The following is an 18,689-nucleotide window of genomic DNA, read 5'->3' as shown; positions in this document are numbered from 1 at the left end:
ATTTATATATTTTTACAATCATTTATATGTTTCTATTTTGAGCTTATCTAGCAAACCACGCGATAGAATCTGGTTTATATATATCCCTAGTCCTTTCTGACAGTCAGCCACAGGCGCCACTGACTTCCTGTTGTCCAATATAGACATTCAAAATCATTATGTGCTGTTTGATCATTGAAAGATTATAGTTTTTTTGTATGGTTTTTACTAGTGAGCTAATTGATGTAGTAGTGTTTGGTCAATACTCCATAAGGTCATTTTAATTTAAGCGTATACAGTTTCTTTCATGTAATTGGCAAGAGTCCATGAGCTAGTGACATATGGGATATACAATCCTACCAGGAGGGGCAAAGTTTCCCCAAACCTCAAATGCCTATAAATACACCCCTCAACACACCCCACAATTAAATTTTACAACTTTGCCTCCTATGGAGGTGGTGAAGTAAGTTTGTGCCTAAGATTTCTACGTTGATATGCGCTTCTCAGCATTGTTGAAGCCCGATTCCTCTCAGAGTACAGCGAATGTCAGGGAAATCATCGTATTCAAATAAGTGATACTCCCTTCACGTCCCTCTAACGGGGGTCTATTTCATAGGTTCTCTGTTATCGGTCGTAGAGATTCATCTCCTACCTCCCTTTTCAGATCGACGATATACTCTCAATTTACCATTACCTCCACTAATAATTGTTTTAGTACTGTTTGGCTATCTGCTATATGTGGATGGGTGTCTTTTGGTAAGTATGTTTTCATTACTTAAGACACTCTCAGCTATGGTTTGGAACTTTATGCATTTATATAAAGTTCTAAATATATGTATTGTAATTATATTTGCTATGAGTCAGGTTCATGTATTTCCTTCTGCAGACTGTCAATTTCATATTTGGGGAATGTAAATATTTTTAAGAATTTTTTTTCTTACCTGGGGTTTAGTCTTTTTTCGATTGACTACTTCTTGCAATTGCGGGTATTAGGCCTGCGGGGTGCTTAAAATGCTAAACTTTATTGCGTCATTCTTGGCGCAAGAAAATACGTTTATGACGCTACTTTGTTTGCCTCTTGCTTTTTGCTTTCAGAGGCCTATGCTATTGCATTTTTTCCCGTTCCTGAAACTGTCATTTAAGAAAATAGATAATTTTGCTTTATATGTTGTTTTTTCTCTTACATTGTGCAAGATGTCCCAATCTGATCCTGCCTCAGTAAGTTTCTGCTGGAACATTGCTGCCTGACATCGGTTCTACAAAGCTAAGTGCATTTGTTGTAAAATTGTAGAAATTATTCCACCGAATGTCATTTGTAATAGTTGTCATGATAAACGTTTACATGCAGATAGTGTTTCCATCAGTAATAGTACATTGTCAGTTGCAGTTCCTTCAACTTCTAATGTGCATGATATTCCTGTAAATTTTAAAGAATTTGTTTCTGATTCTATTATGAAGGCTTTGTCTGCATTTCCACCTTCTAATAAATGTTAAAGGTCTTTTAAAACTTCTCATTTAGCTGATGAAATTTCAAATGACCAACATCATAATAATTTATCCTCTTCTGATGAGGATCTATCTGATTCAGAAGATCCTTCCTTAGACATTGACACTGACAAATCTACTTATTTAAAATAGAGTATATACGTTCTTTATTAAAAGAAGTGTTAATTACTTTGGATATTGAGGTAACCAGTTCTATTGACGTTCAGTCTAATAAAGATTTAAATTGCTGTTTTTAAACCTCCTGTGGTTTCTCCAGGGGTTTTTCCCATTCCTGAGGCTATTTCTGATATGATATTCTAGGGAATGGAATAAGCCAGGTACTTCTTTTATTCCTTCTTCAAGGTTTAAAAAATTGTATCCTTGGGGGCGTGTCCGAACCACGTACTGGATAGGACGTATCTACTGCAGGCTCTAGAAGAAACCTCTTCAATCCACCGATTTTAGAGAATTTAACAGCTAAAATATACTTATATCTTAGTGATTTATGGTTTGCCATTCATACGGTGGCTATATTTCTATCTTCGATAGCTGTTTACATGACCCAAAGAGCCACAGATCGGACGACTAAGACCTAAGGCGGTGGCCTATTAATAGGTAGCGGACTCCCCCCCGGCCTCCTCCGGGTTACCAGTGCTGGCAGCAGGTTTCTGCCTTACTGTTCTCTAAAACATCGCTAAGCAGAAAAAATAATTCACAGACAACAACCTTGCAAGGGATCGGGTCCTTAAGTTGCCGCACACAAGATTGCTTTCAAGATGGCGACCGCATGGGAGATGAGCCTGGAGCAGGAGCTAGATCAGCGTTTTGCTAAATTGGAGAATCTGCTCCTTAGAATCAATCATCGATCACTCCCATTAGACTGTACTCAGAGCACCCTACCACCGATAAACAACATACCCATGGAAGAACCAACACGGATCTCTATACCACATTCGAACAAAGATGGCGACTGGAGAGAGATAACGACAGAGAGTGCTCCTCAGCCCGTAGAAAATCCTCCGATACAGCCACAGAAAAGGGAACCTCCCGCAACAGCACAGGCCATTAGCTTATTCCTAGCAGCAAGGAGGCAGCCCTGAATAGCTCCGGCTTGCAGCCCGCGCAGAAGGGCCCTGGCGTGGCTGCAAGAATAACATATACTCTTGGGCTATCTGGTAAGAGCATACTTACCCCTCCAGATGCCGAAGGGTTGGCTTTGTCCGGTCCGGATATTCAGATAGACTCTGTCATTGACAAGACTCCCCTTGTACAAGTATTGGCGGCATTTGGTGACACTGGGACACATATACATACTAAGCCTAATCAGAAGTGTCACGCAACGGGTGTTATTTATTATATGTATATCTGGCAAAAGACGGTTGCTACCATACCCTTGGCAGTCCAGTAAAAACCTATCTCCATAACACACTCTGTTAGCAAATACCCAATTCATAGCATATGCTTATTTCCTGGACACTAACATAATATTTAGGAGCGCAAGACTGACATTGGTGATACTTATTTATGCCTCGCACCTCATAAACAGTACTTTAATGCACGGCACTTGCTTGGGCAGTAGCTGCCTATATATTTAAAAAGTAATGCCATGCTACATATCAGTCTATACACAACCTTACGCCTTATGCTGTCCGTGGTATCTAGGTATGTTAACCCTAAGTTGTCATAACCACTCTCAGGGGTGTCATACCCCACATCCCCCAGGTAGTACATTGTATGACACTGTTATATTAATAGCATTATAGCAACTGACCTGCTAGAACTTATAAGAGCACACAATATGACAGGGAAAGGAATACCCTTGTAAACTTCTTTTTTTTACTTATTAATAAGCTCTTTTGACATATATTAAAATTATTTGTGTGAGAAGCAACTTGTCTACATTTATTAGATGACGCCTGAAGACTCAGACGTGATCTTGTCTTGTTTCTGCTTATATCACAATGTTTTTTTGTATATAGTTATATCTAGTTTAAATAATCCCAATATCTTTTGGAAGCATATTAATTATAGGACCAAGAGTGACCTAGAAACTTGTTATATGGGACAAAAATGAGGACTGGTTTAGCAATATACTGTACTTGTACATGTACCAATACATTCTGGTCTTCCTATCTTGTACTTGCTATTCATGTATGCATATTTCCTCAATAAAAACTTTAAACAAACAAAAAAAAAATTGTATCCTTTACCAGCAAAATCTATAGAGCTTTGGGGAAAAATCCCCAAAGTTGATGGGGCTATTTCTACTCTTGCTAAACGTACCACTATTCCTATGGAAGATGGCACTTCCTTTAAGGATCCTTTAGATAAGAAGCTTGAATCTTATCTAAGGAAGGACTATTTATATTCAGGTCATCTTCTCAGACCTGCTATTTCTTTGGCTGATGTTGCAGCTGCATCAACTTTCTGGTTGGAAAATTTAGCGCAACATGAATTGGATTCTGACATATGTAGCGTTATTCGCTTACTGCAACATGCTAATAATTTTATTTGTGATGCCATTTTTGATATTATCAAAATTGATGTTAGATCCATGTCTTTAGCTATATTAGCTAGAAGAGCTTTGTGGCTTAAAGGGACACTGTACACAAATTTTTTCTTTGGTAATTCAGAAAGAGCATGCAACTTTCTAATTTACTCCTATTATCAATTTTTCTTCGTTCTCTTGCTATCATTATTTGAAAAAGAAGGCATCTAAGCTTTTTTTTGGTTTCAGTACTCTGGACAGCACTTTTTTATTGGTGGATGAATTTATCCACCAATCAGCAAGGACAACCCAGGTTGTTCACAAAAATGGGCTGGCATCTAAACTTACATTCTTGCTTTTCAAATAAAGATACCAAGAGAATGAAGAAAAATTGATAATAGGAGTAAATTAGAAAGTTGCTTAAAATTTCATGCTCAATCTGAATCACGAAAAGAAATTTTTTGGGTACAGTATCCCTTGGAAGTCTTGGAATGCTGATATGACATCTAAATCTAGATTACTATCTCTTTCTTTCCAAGGTAATAATTTATTTGGTTCTCAGTTGGATTCTATTATTTCAACTATCACTGGGGCAAAAGGAGTTTTTTTTTTTCATCAGGATAAAAAACCTAAGGGTAAATCTAGGGCTTCTAACCGTTTTCGTTCCTTTCGTCAGAATAAGGAACAAAAACTCAATCCTCCCCCCAAGGAATCTGCTTCCAATTGGAAGCCTTCCTCAAATTGGAATAAATCCAAGCCATTTAGGAAACCAAAGTCAGCCTCTAAGTCCGCATGAAGGTGCGGCCCTCATTCCAGCTCAGCTGATAGGGTGCAGATTAAGGTTTTTCAAGGATTTTTGGATAAAATCTGTCCAAAATTATTGGATTCAGAGCATTGTCTCTCAAGGGTATTGAATAGGATTCAGAGTAAGACCTCCTGTGAGAAGATTTTTTTCTCTCACGCATACCTGTAAATCCAGTAAAAGCTCAAGCTTTTCTGAAGTGTGTTTCAGACCTGGAGTCTTCAGGGGTAATCATGCCAGTTCCTCCTCAGGAACATGGTTTGGGGTTTTATTGACACCTATTCATTGTACCAAAGAAAGAAAATTTATTCAGACCAGTTCTGGATCTAAAAATTTTGAATCGTTATGTAAGAGTACCAACTTTCAAGATGGTGACTATAAGGACTATTCTGCCTTTTGTTCAGCAAGGACATTATATGTCCACAATAGACTTGCAGGATGCATACCTTCATATTCCTATGCATCCAGAACACTATCAGTTTCTGAGATTCTCTTTTCTAGACAGGCATTACCAATTTGTTGCTCTTCCATTTGGCCTAGCAACAGCTCCAAGAATCTTTTCAAACGTTCTGGGTGCCCTTCTATCTGTAATCAGAGAACAGGGTATTGCGGTGTTTCCTTATTTGGACGATATCTTGCTACTAGCTCAGTCTTTACGTACTGCAGAATTTCACACAAGTCAAACTAGTGTTGTTTCTTCGGAAACATGGTTGGAGGATCAATTTACCAAAAAGTTTCTTGATTCCTCAGACAAGGGTCACCTTTTTTAGGCTTCCAGATAGATTCAGTGTCCATGACTCTGTCTCTAACAGACAAGAGACGTTTAAAATTGGTCGCAGCATGCCGGCACCTTCAGTCTCAGTCATTCCCTTCAGTGGCTATGTGCATGGAAGTTTTAGGTCTCATGACTGCAGCATCGGACGAGATCCCCTTTGCTTGTTTTCACATGAGACCTCTACAGCTTTGTATGCTGAATCAATGGTGCAGGGATTATATAAAGATATCACAATTAATATCCTTGAATCCCAATGGTACGACACTCTCTGACATGATGGATAGATCACCATCGTTTGGTTCAAGGGGCTTCTTTTGTTCGGCCAACCTGGACTGTGATCTCAACAGATGCAAGTCTTTCAGGTTGGGGAGCTGTTTGGGGATCTCTGACAGCACAAGGGGTTTGGAAATCTCAAGAGGCGAGATTACCAATAAATATTTTAGAACTCCGTGCAATTCTCAGGGCTCTTCAGTTCTGGGCCTCTGCTAATAAAGAGAGAACCGTTCATTTGTTTCAGACAGACAATATCACAACTGTGGCTTATGTCAATAATCAGGGTGGGACTCACAGTCCCCAAGCTATGAAAGAAGTATCTCGGATACTTGCTTGGGCGGAATCCAGCTCCTGTCTAATCTCTGCGGTGCATATCCCAGGTGTAGACAATTGGGAGGCGGATTATCTCAGCCGCCAGACTTTACATCCAGGGGAGTGGTCTCTCCATCCAGATGTGTTTTCTCAGATTGTTCACATGTGGGGTCTTCCAGAGATAGATCTCATGGCCTCTCATCTAAACAAGAAACTTCCCAGATATCTATCCAGGTCCAGGGATGTTCAGGTGGATGCAGTGGATGCTTTGACACTTCCTTGGTGTTATCATCCTGCTTACATCTTCCCGCCTCTAGTTCTTCTTCCAAGGGTGATCTCCAAAATCATGATGGAACAGTCTTTTGTGTTGCTGGTGGCTCCAGCATGGCCACACAGGTTTTGGTATGCGGATCTGGTTCGGATGTCCAGTTGCCCGCCTTGGCCACTTCCGTTACGGCCGGACCTTGAGATAGGTCCGTTTTTCCATCAGGATCTCAAATCATTAAATTTGAAGGTGTGGAAATTGAACGCTTAGTTCTAAGTCATAGAGGTTTCTCTGACTCAGTGATTAATACTATGTTGCAAGCTCGTAAATCTGTTTCACGAAAGATTTATTATAGAGTTTGGAAGACTTACATTTCATGGTGTTCTTCTCATAATTTCTCATGGCATTCTTTTAGAATTCCTAGAATTTTACAGTTTCTTCAGGATGGTTTGGATAAGGGTTTGTCTGCAAGTTCCTTGAAAGGACAAATCTCTGCTCTTTCTGTTTTATTTCACAGAAAGATTGCTATACTTCCTGATATTTACTGTTTTGTACAGGCTTTAATTCGTATTAAGCCTGTCATTAAGTCAATTTCTCCTCCTTGGAGTCTTAATTTGGTTCTGAAGGCTTTACAGGCTCCTCCATTTGAACCTATGCATTCTTTGGACATTAAACTACTTTCTTGGAAAGTGTTGTTCCTTTTGGCTATCTCTTCTGCTAGAAGAGTTTCTGAGCTATCTGCTCTTTCTTGTGAGTCTCCTTTTCTGATTTTTCATCAGGATAAGGCAGTTTTGCTGACTTCTTTTCAATTTTTACCTAAAGTTGTGAATTCTAACAACATTAGTAGAGAAATTGTTGTTCCTTCCTTATGTCCTAATCCTAAGAATTCTTTGGAGAGATCCTTACATTCTATGGATGTGGTAAGAGCTTTGAAATATTATGTGGAAGCTACTAAAAATTTCAGGAAGACTTCCAGTCTATTTGTTTTATTTTCTGGTCCTAGGAAAGGTCAGAAGGCTTCTGCTATTTCCTTGGCTTCTTGGTTGAAACTTTTGATTCATCAAGCTTTTTTGGAGTCGGGTCAGACCCCGCCTCAGAGAATTACAGCTCATTCTACTAGATCAGTCTCCACTTCTTGGGCTTTTAAGAATGAAGCTTCAGTTGATCAGATTTGCGAAGCGGCAACTTGGTCCTCTTTGCATACATTTACTTAATTCTACCATTTTGATGTATTTGCTTCTTCGGAAGCAGTTTTTGGTAGAAAAGTTCTTCAGGCAGCTGTTTCAGTTTGATTCTTCTGCTTTTGATTTAAGTTTTTTTTCTTTCAAAATGAAAATAAACTTATTTTTTTGGTTGTGGATTAATATTTTCAGCGGAATATGGCTGTTTTTATTTTTATTCCCTCCCTCTCTAGTGACTCTCTTGAGTGGAAGATCCACATCTTGGGTATTGATATCCCATATGTCACTAGCTCATGGACTCTTGCCAATTACATGAAAGAAAACATAATTTATGTAAGAACTAACCTGATAAATTCATTTCTTTCATATTGGCAAGAGTCCATGAGGCCCACCCTTTTTATGGTGGTTATGATTTTTTTGTATAAAGCACAATTATTTCCAAATTTCCTTTGTTGATGCTTTCTACTCCTTTTTTTTATCACCCCACTGCTTGGCTATTCGTTAAACTGAATTGTGGGTGTGGTGAGGGGTGTATTTATAGGCATTTTGAGGTTTGGGAAACTTTGCCCCTCCTGGTAGGATTGTATATCCCATATGTCACTAGCTCATGGACTCTTGCCAATATGAAAGAAATGAATTTATCAGTAAGTTCTTACATAAATTATGTTTTTTCTTATTGCTTCACCTGTGCTGAGTTAGGGAATTCATTGCTTGCATTACTTACATTTTATTATGTGTGAAGCTGGGAATAACTGATTTGTTTATCTTTATTTAGTCTACAGGCTCTGAACAGTCAGGAGCTGAAAGATATTGATACATCCTATTTACAGGAAGCATCTGCAGTCGCTGTACTACAGCATCTTCTCAGGTATGTTTTTATTCTGTATATATGTGATTATGTTTATTTGAAGTACTGTTTTTCCATGTGGGAATAGTTTAACGATCACCAGGGCCAGCTTTATACTGTCAGTACCAATAGGCACATGTTGGACTTTCTGACTTTGTGACTTTGGAACCCACCTCTGCCCTAGTGATCTTACAACTAATATGATCACTTATTGCTTGTAAAGACTTGTTTTTCCCCAAATATAGTTTTTAGCAGTATATACTGTGCACCCAAATATTTTAGAACAGCTCTTAAAGAATGGCAACCCTAGATAGTTCTCTGTATGCATAATGAAGAATCTGCCTTAGAGAACATTACAGTTGCCTGTCATCTAGATGCAGTAAGGCTGCCTTAGCAAATTTTACTTTCATTATTTATTTTGCCCCTTTTCATGCAATTCCATTCTGGAATTGTGAGGTTTTTAGTTCCTATTAGAGTTGGAAGTGCAGAACACTGTTATATTCCACACAGCAATTGGCTGCACACTCTAGTGACCTATTTATAACTGCCCCTAATTGGCCACAGGAGAGAAAGTAACCTAAGTTACAACATGGCAGCTCCCATTGTTTTATAGACACTAAAACTTATTTTGCCAATATTTAAATAACTAATGAAACCCAAAAAAAATGCATCTACATGTTATTCTCAGATTAATCTTTTCTTTGACTACATCATTCTATCTAGCATTTATTTAGTGTTTAAAGGAATTGTCTAGTCAAATATAAACTTTCATGATTCAGCTAGAGCATGCAATTTTAAGCAACTTTCTAATTTACTCCAATTATCAATTTTTCTCCATTGTCTTGGTATCTTTATTTAAAAAAAACCTGGAAAATAAGCTTAGGAGCCATCCCATTTTTGGTTCAGCACCTGGGTAGCGCTTGCTGATTGGATGGCTATATTTAGACACCAATCAGCAAGCACTACCCAGGTGCTGAACCAAAAATGGGCCAGCTTCTATACTGACATACCAGCTTTTTAAAATAAAGATACCAAGAGAATGAAGAAAAATTGATAATAGGAGTAAATTAGAAAGTTGCTTAAAATTGCAAGCTCTATCTGAATCATGAAAGTTTAATTTTGACTATACTATCCATTTAATGTTCATTTAAAGGGAAATGAATCACAAATTTTTATTGTTAATGATTCAGATAGAACATGTGATTTTAAGCAACATTCTAATTTACTTCTATTATCAATTTTCTTTCTTCTCTTTGTATCTTTTGTTGAAAAGCAGGGAAGTATGCTCAGGAGCCTGACCATTTCTGATGCCTACCTAGGTATCTCTTCAACAAAGAATATCATGCGAACAAAGCAATTTGATAATAGAAGTAAATTGGAAACGTGTTTAGATTTTAATACCTCAGTAATGTTAAAGGGACAATAAACCCCAACATTTTCTTTTATTTTTCAGATAGAGAATGCAATTTTAAACCGATGTCCAATTTACTTCTATTTAATTTGCTTCATTCTTCAGATATTCTTTCTTTTAGAAATAGCAGTGCACATGGGTGAGCCAATCACATGTGGCATCTATGTGCAGCCACCAATCAGCAGCTACTGAGTCTATCTAGTTATGCTTCTCAACAAAAGATGTCAAGAGAATTAAGCAAATTAGATAATCAAAGTAAATTGGAAAGTTGTTTAAAATTGCATGCTCTTTCTCAAACACGAAAGAAAAAATTTGGGTTTCATGTCCCTTTAATGACTGTTGTTGCTTTCAAAGACTCTTACACTGCCGGACAAATAACCGCTCCCTATGAACTTATGACTTCTTGGAACCCATAGCAAACTTCATCAGGACACTACATGTGGACTTTCTATTGTTCCTAAAGGAGGCTCCATTACCCATACGTTTCTATGGACTAATTCTCTCATTTGGTTATAACTTGCATTTTCTGTTACATCATTGTGTTGTACTTGTTATTTTTCCTCAATCAAATCACATAATTAACAAAAATTAGAAGTAAGTTTTGTGTACAAAGAGAGGGTCTTCTTTCCATGAAACACATATTTAGAATAGGGGTATCTATGTTGCTTTGTTAATTGCAAAATACTTTCAGGTTGAAGAAATCGGTGATTATTCAAATAATTTATTTTGACACAGGTATGATGAAGTGATACAGAAGACTTTAGAAGATTATCAACCAAGATATTTGGTTGCGTATCTCATAACACTTTGGTAAATATTTCCTCAATGTTTATTCTTAAATGATGGCATCAAACACTATTACAACAGTCATGTTTGACATAAATACACATAACATGCCTAAAAGTTCTTCGTATAGTACTGGCTTTTTTTTCCTCTCCAAAAAAATCTATATTGCATAGCAGGCAGCATGTCATTTATTCATCCTCATCCTTCAAGCAGAAATATGTATTTATTTCATCAGTTGGTTAGTCCATGAGTCATCACATGTGGAAATTCTGCTACTGACCACTAGGAGGAGGTAAAAGACACCCCAACACACCAGCACTTTAAATCCCTCCTGTGCATTTCCTTTTGCCTTCTTGATGAGGAGTGAGGTGAAAGTGCAGATCTACTCATTTTCGAGAGAGGTCCTCTAACTGATCTGAGGCCCAGTTCCTGCTCACTGTAACCTGTAGTTAAGAGCGGTCGACAAGGAATTATCAGCCAGGCAGTGAAAGGTCTTTTCTCAGCCATTAGCCAATCACAAATGCATATACGTATATTCTGTGAATTTTTGCACATGCTCAGTAGGATCTGGTGAATTAAAAGTATAAATATTAAGCCTGTGCACATTTTGTTAATGGAAGTAAATTGGAAAGTTGTTTAAAATTGCTTTCTCTATCTGAATCATGAAGTTTAATTTGACCTGAGTGTCCCTTTTAAGGGTAAATCAGTTTTACATTGTGCCTCTTCTGCCCTTTAAGGGTAACTATATGTGTGCTTTGTACTGCTTAATTGCTTCAGTTTATGATACGTAAAGGGACAGTTATCCCAAAAAGTGTTCAATTTTTAAACACAATAGCAGGAATAGTTGAATATAGTGGTGCTAAACATTTTGCTTTAATCATGCTCTGTATTTAGAAATATTTTTTCTTTTTTTAAATGTATGTTTACAATGCACTTTGCCTAAACCCCATAGACAATGTTCTGGCCAGTCTGCTGTTACTCCCCCTCAGTGCATTGCTGCATGTGCTGTCCTCTCCTAAAGCTATTGTAAACCAGCTGCCTAATGAGCTTTGCCTGATGACCTGAGCACTCGCTATATTTCAATACATTGTATAGCTGTTGTACTTGCTCAGATGCCATGGCTGCCCTGCATTTCCTGCTAAAAACTCCTATGTGAAATAAACGTCAGAGCTTTGATTGCAGACATCGGCTCTGTAAGATTGAGACTGGAACAGGCTGTAGAACAGCAAGACAAGCAGAGAAATCACTTCAGCTAAACTTCTCACAGCTGTAGTGAGCATATCCAGAGGACTAGGTACTTGCTACAAAACAGATTCTCACAGCAGAAATACATTATACATACGCTGTCTGCACAAATACAGAGGTAAGAATTTCAGGTCCAGTGACTTCTGTTTTGTTGCAAGTACCTAATCCTCCTGATATGCACACTACACCTGTGAGAAGTTTAGCTGAAGTGATTTCTCTGTTTGTCTTGTCGTTCTATAGCCATTCTTACAGAGCCGATGTCTGCAAAGCTCTGACTTTTATTACATGTAGAATATGTGTGTGTTGCACATATGCATAGATGGGTGGGGACATGGGGGCGGAGACAGGAAGTACAATGTTTATATGCTAAGTGAAACAAGAAGACAGACAGCATGTCTCACCAGGAGTTGTAATAATAAACAGTTTCTTGCAAAGTTACCTGGCAATCCATCATTGTGTATGCAAGATCTGCATTACACATAGGAATTTTTAAAGCTGATGTATTTTTACTGTTTAGCAGGAATTAGAGAGGATTTGTGCAGGCACATTTTTAAGGCTCATTTGACATAGGAATTTGCATATAGCCTATGATTGGAGGGTGGGCGTGCTAGACTAAAGCACAGCTCACCCCTTTTCTGGGGGAGTGCCAGCACTGTAGATAATACTCACAGGAGCATGAATAAAAAGCTGAAATTTGAAAAACATATTGTTAGCAAGTTTAACTATATATGTCTATTTACTTTAGTCACTGTATTTCCTTTATAGACATAGACTTGTGATTGCTGTGTACACTGGCCCTTTAAGCTATTTCTTTACTGTTACTATGGAGCAAACTAATGTGGCTCAGGCCTCTGGTCCATGAGCTGATCTTTTAGAAAGAAGGCCCTCTGTTACTTAATGGAATCAAAAAAAGAAAACTGGAGCTGCTAAAAATCCATTTAATTCATGCTTTAAAAATACATGGCACACATAAAAAAGAAAAAAGTGTAAATAGGTTGCAGATATGTTAGTGGTGAGTCTTAAGCATTTTGGCCCTTAACTGCCTTAAAAGGGACATTATACACTAATTTTTTCTTTGCATAAATGTTTTGTAGATGATCTATTTATAAAGCCCATAAAGTTTTTAAAAAAAATAAATGTTTAGTTTTGCTTATTTTTAAATAACATTGCTCTGATTTTCAGACTCCTAACCAAGCCCCAAAGTTTTATGTGAATACCGTCAGCTACCTTCTCCAGCTTGCTCCTGTTTGTGTAAAGGGTCTTTTCATATGCAAAAGAAGGGGGGAGGGGGGAGTGTCTTATTTGCCACTTGCAGTGGGCGTTCCAGCTACCTTTTCAACAGAGCCAAACTGAGAGCTTCTAAGTAAGTTTCTAAACAGTTTTATACTGGATTTTTATATCAGTATTGGTGCATCTTATTCTTTATAGTAGTGTATTTTACATGCAGTTATATGAAAATGAGTGTATACTGTCCCTTTAATCATAGACATCTTACCCTTGATAATTTAAGAGACAGGAAACCCCAAAATGTTCTTTCATGATTTGGATAGAGCATGCAGTTTTAAACAACTTTCCAATTTACTTCTATTATCAAATATGCTTAATTCTCTTGTAATCCTTTGCTGTAGGAGCGGCATTGCTCTAGTGGCAGCTAGCTGAACACAGCTAGTTAGCCAATCTTAAGAAACAAATGTGTGCAGGCACCAATCAGCAGCTAGATCCCACTAGTGTATGATATGTGCATATTCATTTTCAACAAGGGATACCAAGAGAGCGAAGCACATTCGAAAAAAGAAGTTAATTTAAAAGTGTTTAAAATTACATGTTCTATCTGGATGATGCAAGTATTATTTTGACAACCCTATCGCTTTAAACCCCTTCCAGTTTGTGTTTGCTTTTTAAGGATTCTCAGGCGTGTGTCCCTGCTCACATAAATATATATATATATATATATATATATATATATATATATACTAAAGACTAATATAAAGATAGATATGGTATACAAAATTTCGACAAATTAAGTATAAAGAAAAGGGATTTCAGCACTCTTTTTTTTTGGAAATAGTCTTATTTAAATTTATTTCAGAATAAAGATCTATAAATGGCGGACTCCAGCCCTATCAATGGGCAGAATACCTACACATCATAGACATACATTAAAAATAATACAAGAAATCACACATGACTGGCCAGTCTTATTATAATCAATTTAGAATTTGGTATTAACAACCAAATAAAATTTTTCAAAATTCTTATCTTTTTCAAAAAGGTTAACATTTGCTAATGGTTGATCTACCTCTATTTTTACTTTCTCTAGTCTTTTATCATTTCTAGATATCATCATACCCATTAGATCTAATGAGAGTGTGGATAATTTCCCATTCCATTCTGCTAGGAATGATTCCCCTTCCTCATCTTCCTTTGTCCTTGCGCCTGGATCCAATAGGAGCCGTAGGCCTCTGGGTATTATCTTATTTTTTACATAATTATTGAGACTAGAGTTTTCTGCTCTTATTTTTATTTGTCTGGTTAAGCACTGTCTGTATTTTTTAAAAGATGAAAATACATTTAGAGATTCATTATTCATATCCCCTGTTTCTATGCTATTACTTTGGGAAAGCGATTCATTTAGTTCTGCTTCCCACACTTCATCTGACATGGTAAACGCCATTCTACCCACAAATAGAGCAAACTGAATCACGCCAGAGACAGACCCCAACTCTGAAGCAAATATTCCCCTTATGGTTTCAACAACGACTCACAGGAGCAAGACTATAATTTAATTTAAATCTCAATCACCCAGAAATAAAGGGGGGGTTTGTGAATCCTCAACAATTTTCCTTTAATTAGAAGTATAAATACAAAATATAAGTTATGGGGAGAGATTATATATTTCACCACTTAAGGTGAAAAGATAAATATTGATGTAATCACATCATGTTGTGCAGACCCTCTGGTAATAAATACTAAAGACTAATATAAAGATAGATATGGTATACAAAATTTCGACAAATTAAGTATAAAGAAAAGGGATTTCAGCACTCTTTTTTTGGAAATAGTCTTATTTTAATTTTATTTCAGAATAAAGATCTATAAATGGCGGACTCCAGCCCTATCAATGGGCAGAATACCTACACATCATAGACATACATTAAAAATAATACAAGAAATCACACATGACTGGCCAGTCTTATTATAATCAATTTAGAATTTGGTATTAACAACCAAATAAAATCACATTGATGCAGCGTTAAACGCTACAAAAAACTATCAAGCGATTATAACAATGTAGCAACAAATACGTCAAGCAAAATGTTGCCACCTAAGGCAATCCCCCTTCCTAAATATAATATAATTTCAAAGCAGTTTATGCATAGAAAAAATATTCGAGCATAGTCATTGTTCCATTTATAGATGTTGCACCAATATTATTTCAGCACCAGTTCAACAGAGCTATAAAAGATGAAATGTACATTCACTTTACCATTTCCACGGCAGTGTCCCTTAATAGCTGTTGCTCTTACCACCAATGTGGGCCTTTATGTTCAAAGGTAAGGGGTCGTTTGTTATCAAACCTTTTGCAGAGCCGTATGTTGGTTAAACTTTCTTGTTTGTTCCATACCTCTCGATGCCGGAACAGCCACGCTTCATTCAGCGTCTCCTCACCTCTGCTAGGCTGTGAATCTTCAGAGGCAGCTTGTTGAAAACAAATATGCACAGAACCAGGCCATGCACTGCATCCGGGGAAACTTTCAGACTTCCACTTTTACTTCGGTTAGCTTTTCGCTTTTTGATTCCGATTGGTGGTGTCTTTTCTCCTTATTTTCCAGGAATACCTCTAGGACACAGTAAGTAGCTGCTCACTCCTCATTTGTCTTTACCAACTTGGAGGTTTCTCAGCTGTATCTTGTTTTCAATCAGGAACCGACTCTTGCAGGTAGACTTGTACTCTTTGATAAAGGTGCTTACTGAAACAATGCAATCATACTTGGGGACTGCTTTTTACGGCCAGTCAGTGTGACTTCTTTAGGAGCTTGCCAACGTACGTTTCACCCCTTGTTGCTCCAAACATATTGGGGCTTCCTCAGGGCTGATTTACTCAGGTACAGGTGCTTCGTTTAGTACCCTAAACCCCGCCTCCTTTTGTTACGTCATGGGGCGGTAGTAAAAAAGTTTTTTTTAAAACTGCTTTATATATAAAAGTATTATACATTATATTCCTTTAACATCTAAAGCATATTAGCGTTTTTTAATGCAGACCCGACGTACAGGAATAAGCATCTACCATGTCATTAAATTTAAACCTACACAGTATCCCTAGAGAAATGAAGCAAACTCTAGTCTTTCATTCAGACCTCTACCTTTACTACCGCCCCCATGACGTAACAAAAGGAGGCGGGGTTTAGGGTACTAAACGAAGCACCTGTACCTGAGTAAATCAGCCCTGAGGAAGCCCCGATATGTTTGGAGCAACAAGGGGTGAAACGTACGTTGGCAAGCTCCTAAAGAAGTCACACTGACTGACCGTAAAAAGCAGTCCCCAAGTATGATTGCATTGTTTCAGTAAGCACCTTTATCAAAGAGTACAAGTCTACCTGCAAGAGTCGGTTCCTGATTGAAAACAAGATACAGCTGAGAAACCTACAAGTTGGTAAAGACAAATGAGGAGTGAGCAGCTACTTACTGTGTCCTAGAGGTATTCCTGGAAAATAAGGAGAAAAGACACCACCAATCGGAATCAAAAAGCGAAAAGCTAACCGAAGTAAAAGTGGAAGTCTGAAAGTTACCCCGGATGCAGTGCATGGCCTGGTTCTGTGCATATTTGTTTTCAACAAGCTGCCTCGGAGGATTCACAGCCTAGCAGAGGTGAGGAGACGCTGAATGAAGCGTGGCTGTTCCGGCATCGAGAGGTATGGAACAAACAAGAAAGTTTAACCAACATAAGTCTCTGCAAAAGGTTTGATAACAAACGACCCCTTACCTTTGAACATAAAGGGACACTGCCGTGGAAATGGTAAAGTGAATGTACATTTTATCTTTTTTAGCTCTGTTGAACTGGTGCTAAAATAATATTGGTGCAACATCTTTAAATGGAACAATGACTATGCTCGAATATTTTTTCTATGCATAAACTGCTTTGAAATTATATTATATTTAGGAAGGGGGATTGCCTTAGGTGGCAACATTTTGCTTGACGTATTTGTTGCTACATTGTTATAATCGCTTGATAGTTTTTTGTAGCGTTTAACGCTGCATCGATGTGATTTTATTTGGTTGTTAATACCAAATTCTAAATTGATTATAATAAGACTGGCCAGTCATGTGTGATTTCTTGTATTATTTTTAATGTATGTCTATGATGTGTAGGTATTCTGCCCATTGATAGGGCTGGAGTCCGCCATTTATAGATCTTTATTCTGAAATAAATTTAAATAAGACTATTTCCAAAAAAAGAGTGCTGAAATCCCTTTTCTTTATACTTAATTTGTCGAAATTTTGTATACCATATCTATCTTTATATTAGTCTTTAGTATTTATTACCAGAGGGTCTGCACAACATGATGTGATTACATCAATATTTATCTTTTCACCTTAAGTGGTGAAATATATAATCTCTCCCCATAACTTATATTTTGTATATATATATATATATATATATATATATATATATATATATATATATATATATATATATATATATATATATATATATATATATATATATATATATGTGTGTGTGTATATATATATGTGTGTGTATATATACCTCATGTGCTGCTTCTATTTCTAACCCTAAACAGGGCTTTGCTGCACTTCAGTTCAGAGTGTGCAAAGGTTTTCTCAGGAGTCGTGGTTACCCATAAATATTTTGGAACTTAGTCTTCAGAGCTCTCCAGTGTTGGCCCAACCTCACACAAAAATCTTGTGATTCCAGTCAGTGTCACAGCAGTGGCCTATATCAGTCATCAGGGAGGGACATCATCAGCTGGGCAGAATGCCATCATTGCATGATTTCTGCCATCCAGATTCAGGGTGTAAACAATTGGAAGGCAGAATTTCTCCGTTCCCAGGCTCTTCACCCAGGGGAATGGTCTCTGAATCACAAAGGTTTCAACCAAATTGTGAGACATTGGGATTGTGCCAGGTCTTAGGCCCCTCAGACTAGGCTGTTAGATGCCCTAGTAGTTCTCTGGTCATTCAACCTGATTTACATCTTTCCTCCATTTGTGTTGCTATCAAAAGTATTAGCCAGAATCGAGCAAGAACTAGCCTCACTAGTTCTGATTGTCGTTATATCGTCTAAGAAGGGATATCTCTCTCAAGGTCCTTTCTTTTATCAACATCTCAAAAATCTGAATTTTGCTATGCTATTGACGATTAGTGATGTCTGAGAGGTTTATCTGAAAAGGTTATTGAAACCTTGATTCAGGCTAGGAAACCTGTTACTAGATGTATTTATGATAATGTATGTAAAGCCTTTTTTGCATGGTGTACTTACAAAGATTATTGCTGGAATTCCTTTAGAATTCCTAGAGTTCTTGAGTACCAGCAAGAAGGTCTGGATAAGAGTTTTTCCAAATGGAGCTTGATGCCCCTATTTCCACGGAAACAGCAGTTATGAAGCAGCGGTCTAAAGACAGCTGCTCCATAACTGATCCGCTGCCTCTGAGGCTGCGGTCTTCAATCCGCCCGATCCTATGCGATCGGGCTGATTGAATCCCCCTGCTAGCGGCCGCAAAATCTTATCATGTCCGTCCACACTTTAGTAAATCTCCCCCTTTGTCTCTTTCTGTATTGTTTCACAAGATAATTGCTCTAATTTCTAAATTTTCAGAC

At 37.5% G+C, this 18,689-nt stretch overlaps 1 protein-coding gene across 2 annotated transcripts in view; it reads left to right on the top strand.

Moving 5' to 3' along the window:
- The window catches only part of RARS2 (arginyl-tRNA synthetase 2, mitochondrial), a 227,136-nt gene that overhangs the window by 148,062 nt on the left and 60,385 nt on the right, over positions 1 to 18,689 (top strand). For both annotated transcript variants that reach the window (XM_053710526.1, XM_053710525.1), the window contains exons 17-18: positions 8,336 to 8,428; positions 10,554 to 10,628. In XM_053710526.1, the coding sequence (XP_053566501.1) occupies positions 8,336 to 8,428; positions 10,554 to 10,628 (168 nt within the window). The remainder of the gene's footprint in view (positions 1 to 8,335; positions 8,429 to 10,553; positions 10,629 to 18,689) is intronic.

The sequence above is a fragment of the Bombina bombina genome, chromosome 4, assembly GCF_027579735.1.
Source record: "Bombina bombina isolate aBomBom1 chromosome 4, aBomBom1.pri, whole genome shotgun sequence".
Classification (NCBI taxonomy): domain Eukaryota; kingdom Metazoa; phylum Chordata; class Amphibia; order Anura; family Bombinatoridae; genus Bombina; species Bombina bombina.
The sequence above is the reverse complement of the archived record's forward strand: the minus strand, read 5'-3'. Positions and strand labels throughout refer to the sequence as shown.